This window comes from Typha latifolia, chromosome 7, assembly GCF_019914945.1.
Source record: "Typha latifolia isolate L0001 chromosome 7, TyphaL0001v2, whole genome shotgun sequence".
NCBI lineage: Eukaryota > Viridiplantae > Streptophyta > Magnoliopsida > Poales > Typhaceae > Typha > Typha latifolia.
The window spans coordinates 1,574,481-1,583,463 of record NC_133092.1 but is presented as its reverse complement, the minus strand read 5'-3'; the positions used below and the strand labels follow the sequence as shown (position 1 = coordinate 1,583,463).

Below are 8,983 nucleotides of genomic sequence, written 5' to 3'. Positions count from 1 at the left end.
TTAGTTTAGAGGTAAAATAGTGCGGAAGAAATTGTAGTGGCCATGTGAAGCCAACTCAATTGCTTCAATATGGTAGTGTTAATTAACTCATGCATAATATATTATTCAATAGGTATATATATATATATATATATATATATATATATTAAGGAATCGTTTCCACGTGAATTTAGTTGCAAGGCCGAGATCCAAGACAACTATAAAATGAAATAAGCTTAAGTTTTTTTTAAAAAAAAATTATGTGTATAGTCTTCAGAGTTTGATATGTATCATATGCCTCACAGTTAAATTTTGATCCACTTAATAGTAAAAAAAAAACTATTACTATGTTTTTGTTTTTGTATATACTACTCTTAATTAAAGACAAATTTATCTTATCATCTATTAAATGTTTCAGATTTTAATGTATAGTTATAAAAAATAAATTAACTAGAAGATATCCATACAAAAAGCGTTAGTTTTGAAGGGTGAATAATAGTATAAAATTCAAAAGTGTATATAAATAAGGAGCTTTCCAAGAGCATAAATGCAAAAAAACCAAATGAAATAATCTTAGTCAAATTGTTGGTGATGTATGAGATGGATATTCCGTGGGTTGTCGAAGCATCAACCATGAACTCTTTTCATATCCACCCCACAAATTATTTTAATTTAAGCAAGGCGTAATGATTAAATTGAGCAAGTTGAGTTACATGAATAACTTAGCTATATATAAATTAATTATGATCAAAAGAGGATCCGAAATCCATGTCTACATATATAACTTACTTATGGGCAGTTTAGGTGTGCACACTAGATCATGTTTGGTATTAAGATACGAAATCCGTTATTGTTATTATAACGTAGGAGTAGGGCTATCAAAATGATAAGTCTTACCGAGTGTATTAGGCTGAGTGAGAGCTTTGTGGAGCTTAGCATGGCGAGAGAGGAATAGGATGACAGACTAGACTGCCAACCAGGATAAATATGCATCAGGGTTTTGAGGGATTGGATGAGAAACTCTCCACTCACTTATGCAATCTCATCTATTTTGACAACTCCACCAATTGAGTTGTTTAATTTAAGTTTGGTACAGCTTCCTTCAATAAAAAACACTCAGCATCCAACAAATCATCTGAATAAAACTCGATTAATATATAAATATAAATTAAAAAGTAAAAAAATTATATATATATATTTGATTTTCATAAGGTATGGAATACCCAAGAATCATTTCAAGCTTAGTTCAAATTTGAATCAGGCTTGATTTAGAATAGACTTAAATTTACTAATCAAATGGCTGAAAATTAGCTAGCGCCCGAAATAGACTCAAATTAAAAATGATATGTTCAAGTTTGAACGTTTAGATTAGACTCAAAATAAATTTTAACCTAATGTCTGGGACTTATTAGTAATATACGTTACACAGATGGAATTATTTTATTAATGTAATATCAAGAAATTAAAATCTCGGACTTACAACCGAGCGGATTTAAGTATTTAAGTAGATTACATATTCTTTTTTAATTTTAATCAACTTGAAATTGACGAACCATGTTAATGGGCTATGGCCCAATACCTTTGTTGTGTCCTTTTCTCAGGCCCATCTTGCTTCAGTTTCAACAAATTGCTTAGGTTATATATATATTGCAGATTAGATTTATTTTAAAATTTTATTAATCAAATAGGTGAGCTTTAAATTAATTGGAGAAATAGGTGCCAATATATTTGACGTCTAAAGAAACGTTTTCATTGAAAGCAAAATTTATTTTTCTTTCCCTAAACTAATTATTATATAAATATTTAATATTTGATTGATACACAAGGAGAATGAGAGACAGAGAGTATTAAACTTGGTTGAACACAGGCTAAACAATAATAAAGCAAGGTACTAAATAGGAAAAACAAATAAAATAATTTCTCATGCACAAAACGGGACCGGAGGAGTTAGGTCAAGAATCATTAAACCCTTGATACAAACGAGGAAGCCGACAAATGGCATGAAGAACATGAGGGAAGGACTTCACCTATACGGATGTTACAGTGGAAGTTCTCAACTGCTATCAAGTTGTAAATTAATACACCCTCAAAAAGGTTCTATCCTAGGAGAGCTTCTTGTGATCTTTATCCATATGCTAGGACTAAACGGAAGTAAGAATGACAATGAGACTGCTCCAAGGCAATCTATTCGCCTATTTTTAGCAAAAATTCCATTCTCTTAAATTTCAAAAAAAATAAAAATAAAGCAGACAACCCTCATACGATTGTTGCTCTTAAATTGACCAGTCACTGCATGTCTATAGGGATAATATATGAAGTTGGTAGATATCTCTGGACCTTGTTCCAAATCCAAGGCAATAGTAATATACGTTTCCATAATCTAAACCAATGAAAAAGAATGCCTTTATATAAAGACAACCATATCTATTGTGCATCTTCTTCTTACTCTACAACCAGAAAGTAAAGTGATTAAGAAGAGATGCAATTAAAATATTAAGTTTATGCATTTCAGTCACTTAAAAGTCCAACACTTGAAGTAGAACAATATTTGATTTGGTCCACTATGCATTCATTACCAAATCGTATGCCAAATTGAATAAATAAAGTTTAATTACAACAACCAATGACGGGGACAAACAAAACACCACGAATTAAGAGAGACTAGAGAGACACAAAGTTACGGCCGGACGCTAAATAAGACTGCTCTCTTTTCTCCAATGAAATGAATAAAATGGATCACATAATAAATAAAGAAAATAATTTAACTAATTTGAGAGAGAGAGGATAAGCAAGTAGAGCGAGGGGAGAGGTACACCTGGCAGTCATCTTTGGGTACGATGGTGGGCACGTACGTGATCTCATCACACCCGTCCGTTAGATGCCGCTTGAAGTCGATCAAGGAGACAAAGAGCGCGATGAAGAGGATGAGGTGGTTGATGGCGTAGCGTTGGCCCACGCACTGGTGGGCCCCGGATCCGAAGGCTAAGAAGTTTCTTTTGAAAAGCCGGTCTTCTTGCCTCTGCTCGCTGAACCGGTCCGGATCGAAACGGTCCGGTTCGGTGAACCCTTGGAAGGATGACTCGTAGACGGAGGGGAAGACGATGGTTCCTTTGGGGATCGTGTACCACTCCGTCAGCTGGAAAGGCTCGCCGGCGATGTGGGGCACCATCGTCGCTGGCGGCCGGAAACGGACCACTTCGCGCGCCACCGCCTCCGTGTACCGCATATCCCTGATCTTCTCCGGCGGGATCGGCTGGCCGGACTCCGGCGACCAGATCGTGGCGACCTCCTCGCGGACCCGGCGGAGGACCTCGGGGTTTGCGTCGAGGAGTGCCACGGCCCAGCATAGCGATGAGGTGGACGCGTCCTGGGCGGCGAAGAGGAAGTCGAAGAGATGGCCGCCGATCTCCTCGTCGGAGTACTCCGGCGGAGGCGGTGATCCAGTGGCTGCCGACTCCGCGATCTCGCGGAGGCTCTCCTGCATCCAGAAGTCGACGAGGCAGTTCGGCTCCTCGCCGGCGCTCATGCGCGCCTTGCTCTCTGCGACGCAGCCGCCGAGCGTCTTCACAAGTCGCGAGACGGCGAACCTGGCGCGCCGGAAGGCGAACCCGGGGAGATCGAAAGGGACCGCCATGAGGCCGACATTGAAGAGGTTGTAATCTTTGTTAAACGACTCGCGAGCTTTCGGAGACAGATAAGGCCCGGCGAAGACAGTCTGCGAGGTTTCCAGATTCATATCGCGGCATAAGAGCCGCAGAGAAATCGGAATAGCACCAGAGGTATTGGATTTATCCAGCCATTTCCCCAAATGGGCGAGAATAACGCGCTGCTGGAGAGTAGTATAGGTGGATAGAGCGCGAGCGGTAAAATTGGGGGCGATGCGGCGGCGGAGATCCTTGTGCTCCTGGTCGAACATATAGATGAGGTTATGGTCACCAAAGAGCTTCTTCCCAAAAGGATGGCCGACGAGGTGGAAAGCATCGGGGCGGACGTTGGCGAAGATCTTGTGGGAGAGCTCGGTGGATCGGACGAATACGATGAAGCGGCCGATCAAGTAGTCGGCGGAGAAGCCGAACCCGGACGACTCGGCCAGCTGGGCCTGCCGAGCCCAGAACCGAGTCGGGTTCATGATCATGGCGAAGGCGCTTCCTATGAAGGGGACGATGAGGCGAGGACCCGGAAGCGGGCCTTTCTTGCGAAGGTAGGAGATTTGCTCTACAAGCACGAGGAGAGCCACGAAGCAAACCAAGTAGGGAGCCAAGCCCACCATCGTCTTCATTGGTATACTCCTCAACTCTGCTCGATTACTTGACTACTCTCCTCCTCCTCCTCCTCCTCCTCGTCTTACCTTTATATAGGCTAACTGCTTTAGCAACTACCCTACGCGCGCTTTTCCGTTTGCTTGTTTGAAACGGCTAAAAAGTCTAGAAGAATTGGAATTGGAATTGGAATTGGAATTGGGTCCTCGAAAGAGGAGGAGGAGGGTAGTTTCTAGATTCCAACAGTTAATGATGGGGACCAAATTGACCAATGAAGGAGAGGACCCGAGGAGTCAAAATGCATTAAACTCCGGTCAGTGTTCAAACACAAGCGGCTTGAAATTTTGTTGCTTCGATTGGATCAAATTCGTAAAGTGAAAAGAGAGAGAAAGAGCTGATGAATGCCTGGGCAAATGAAACAGAGATCGAAAATAAGATTGAGAGGGGGATAGTATACAGCTTTAAGGCTAAAATCCAAACAAATTATGGGCAGTTTTGGTTTCAGATAGAGCCAAGAATAGGACAAGATAGTAGGAAGACAATCATCTGCAGCTTGGGATGTATGTTTTTTTTTGCTGCATGTGGCAGCTGCCAGCTGGCGATGGCTCGGATTAATTCTCCGGTCCATGGCCACGAGGGATGTTGGGGTGAGAAATAATCTTAGGATTATATGACATATTACGACTAAGCATTCTAGAATACTACGTTACTCAATGGCCCATCTAAGAGCACCACTTTGGAGATAGTAGGAGCATACTTTTCAGTATAAATTTTATCTGTGTATATTTGCTTCGGCTAATCTATGCTTTAATTTATATATCAGCAAGAGTTAACACTTATGTCTAGCATATAATTAGTTTATATATTTGTATGTGTTTGTTTTGAAAGAATAAGTATATTGGCATTTTGCTAGTTTCTATAATTATTCTTCACATATGACTGTCATGCAGAAGCTAACGTAGACCAAAAAGAAGAAAAAAAGAGGAAGAAAAAGAAGTGAAAACTTTTCTGCTAAATAACCGCATGTTTCCATCTCATATTATATATATATATATATAGTCATCCAATGTTGAGACGACCTTTTAAATCTCCGTGGATGGTTGAGTGAAAAGTCCTCTTTTGCAACCTTGACCAATAGATTCGTCATGCACGATGTCAAGTGTCAACTATGTGTTTGCTTGGATAATTTATTTTAATATTCCTAATTAATAACTAAGTTTAGAATCACGGAAAAGTTACAACCATGCATGCATTACATAGGCTTAGATTGAAATGTAACTCTTTAGCCACCTTTGTTTTAAGCTTTTTAGATTCTTCATCATGAAAAGGTAATATAAATATTTAAAGCTCTTCTTTTTAATCATACTTAATTAAAAACTCTACTATTAGGGAAAAATATTAAACTAAATTCTGCCTGGTAATATGGTTTTACTTAAGATGCATATAATTAACTATTTTGGAATTATGCCATATCATTTGCTGGCCATGTGGAGAAGACGATTTGTTAGCTTTTAATTTCAATAGATAATTCTATTCTTAATAGCAAATTTAAATATTTAACTAAGACCGTCACACAAGTGCTGTATTGAATATTCTCTCTCCTATGTATAGAGAAAACTTAGATTTATAAATACTAAAATAATATTACATTTAGAGAAAAAAGGATTCAAGAAGACACTAGATTTGTCTTCTGTTTTTATTAGTCATTTCCTCTTAGTTGTTCCTACGAATACGCAATTCGCATATTATTAATGCAAAATGTTAGCAAACGTAAAGGCTTAGGTGGTGTGACGTGGGCATGTAACATGACGTCTAAGCTTATTCTAGCTAATACTTTCAAGTATTATTTGGAGTACAAGTTTGATTACGAATAATTTTCTGCACTTAATAAATTTTCAGTAATTATTATTAAATTCTCGCTTCTCTCAGATAATAACAAGTTTCAAGTGGCTGCTCGTCAGCTCTTCTGATCGATTACACCTTCTACCAACTTAATTTATATAATTAAAATTGATTTATTTTCTCGAACAAATGCAAATGATCCAATGATCCCATACATCTAGGATTCCTTCTAGTCCACAGTATTATATTCTTCGATTTGGAGCTGGCGTGGCATCCAACTACTATCACGAGAAAGTAATGGAAGTTGGTAGAGGTGGCCCCTCTGTGCAAATAATGCATGTTCTAATTAAATGGCAACTCGAGGGACCATTGGCCCATCACAAAGAGCTTCTATTCAACTGATACAGAGCTGATGACATGGAGTTGATGGCCTTAATCTGACAATTAAATTTCATTTTGATTAGGGGCATGTGGTTTAATATTGGCACAAACCTGGAGCAGTTTACTTGCACCTGATAATAAAATTTGCAAAGTTTTCTAATCCCATAGCTCACCTTGGACTCCATTGGATGCACACAGGTTGTTGACTGGGCCTGATGTTTAACACAAATCCTTTACGAATGCTACAAAAGACTAGTCCGCCGGCCCTACGGTCTGCTAGGGTTCAGTTGAAAGTTCTCCTACTTTTTTTCCCTTCTTCCCGACCTTTTCCGACGAGCTTCTTCTCTCCCTGTCTCGGTCTCCTCCGTCTTGTTTCTCTTCATTCTACTTTTCTCATTCTTCTATCACCTAATAAAACTTTCTCTCCTTCCTCGCTCGTCTCCTTTGACAATCATGCATACAGATTTGTTGTGCTTAGAATTTATTTTGACTGTGCTACTTTTTGTATTATATTTGTGTCATAGTGTTTGATTCATTGTTTTCCATCATTATGATGTTTTACTTGTGTATCCTAAGTGTGGAGCTTTATCAAAGTACTGTCACCCTATTTTTCTTCTTAGTTTACCTATCAAACTGGACTTGATGTTTAAATGAAATCTTTGTCTACTAACTTTACCTTCAAAAGATTTTAAAGAATCCTTGTCAATAAGGTAAATTAATCCTTGTGTGCCGAGATTGAAAATATAATGATAACCTAATGAGTTTACCTTCTACTGCTATTACATGGTGGATTGCTTTCCACTGCTATGCCTAATCTGATTACTATCTGTTATTATACATAGATTATAGAAGACTTTAACGAGTAATGGTGCAAATGCAAACCAAATAAGTGCATATGGGAACAAGATCATCAGTAGATTTCACAAAGTGCGAACGATCACCAAAGTAATCTCCTTACATAAGCAAAAATTAAGTTGCTACACAATAATAATTAAAACTCATAAATTGCCTCATTAGGATTGAGTACAAGTTTATTTTTATAACAAATTATTGAACAGTTTAGTTTAAGATAAAATTAGATTAGAGGGAACCTACTCAAACCCATCATTCTCTCTCCTCTCCTTATCCATCGAATTATTTTATATTAATTCTTTTTAAAAAGATCACTTCAATCTACTATTTAAGCTAATTATTCGAGTCTAAGAAGTGAGTGTAACTAACTTATCTCATCAATCTACAGCACCTCCGTATTTCTTACTAAACAACCAATATTTATTGTAACAATTTATGAATAAAAATCAACAAAACGTACGACTACTGTACTGCAAGCAGCGTGAGAGCTTCTTCCTTCGAGCTGGAGGGAAGCCTGCAAATAGAAATTGTTTGGCATGCAGTCATTATCAAATTGCAATATATTAGTAGTACATCAGATCCAGTGAACAATTTGATATCAGTGGTAATAACTACGAAAGCAATGCCTCAGCCACACATTATAATAAAATATGTAAAATATTATTGTATATATTAAATTAAAAAAATTAAATGTAAATAAATTGCAAAAAAGTTTCTCTAGATTACTCTTTTGAGAAGACACGTAGGCAGGTATTTTTATTTAAATCTTAAATTAAAACAATGAATTACCGTATGATACATAAAATTGCCTTTATGGAATCAACATTACGATTAAGTAGCTCATCTAGCTGTGAAATTTGGATGCCAAGGAGAAGAACCAAAACAGCGAATATTTGCGACAGTGCAAATAGATTTGTGTGAGGAAGAACACGTCAGACAAGGACATAGCAAAGTGGTCACGTGATGTTGTTTTTCTAGAAGGCCAACCCTGTGCATTCATTTCATTAAAAAAAAAAAAAAAAGGCAACGTAACAACCAAATAGTAATATAGTTGGTTATCAAATTGTAGCTGACAATTTTATTGATGACTCAATGGTGCAGTTAGTTTAAAGGAGCTACTCGGTGGAGCGGCGACCTGGAATAGATCTCAGTTATATTTAATTCGAAGCAATTGTTCGATGACTCACATAATTTGAAGTCTATATTAGTTAAAACTTAATAAAACCTAAATGTCTATATATCTAGAAAGAATGACTAGAAAGCTTTTCCACCCACTAAAAAGCTACGATGGCAAGCTAGAACAGATTTCTCACTCCTGTGCAGCATGATTATCTGTATCTTCTATGTTAATTTTAGTATTTGCAAAAGGAAAATACTTCTAGGGAATCAGTGAAAGAAGTAATAGAAAATCCATGTAAGAATAGTATAGTTGCAAATGTTTCTTCATTTGATCACCGAAAAGCTTGGTGTAAGGAACCATTAGACTAATAAGTCTACTATTCTGGACTAGGAAGATGAAAATTTATGGAAGCTTCTTCTTAGAAAACAATCTAGGGAAAGAATTATGCTAACTTTAGTTCCAAATATATTCTTAAAAGCAAAATGGCACGGCATCTCTGAGCATTTATTCTGGCCTTTCCTTTTACCAAACAATAGATGGAGAAACCCAA

The 8,983-nt window shown here is 37.5% G+C and overlaps 1 protein-coding gene across 1 annotated transcript; it reads right to left on the bottom strand.

Moving 5' to 3' along the window:
* Positions 1-2,516: 2,516 nt before the first annotated feature.
* Positions 2,517-5,237, bottom strand: LOC140793114 (cytochrome P450 710A11-like). The gene has a single exon (XM_073144488.1). It carries the CDS (start codon positions 4,256-4,258, stop codon positions 2,741-2,743), a length of 1,518 nt encoding a protein of 505 aa, XP_073000589.1. The 5' UTR covers positions 4,259-5,237; the 3' UTR covers positions 2,517-2,740.
* Positions 5,238-8,983: the final 3,746 nt, after the last annotated feature.

Coding starts and splice junctions, on each gene's coding strand:
- LOC140793114 (XM_073144488.1), bottom strand. CDS start 4,258: ATGAAGACGATGGTGGGCTTGGCTCCCTACTTGGTTTGCTTCGTGGCT.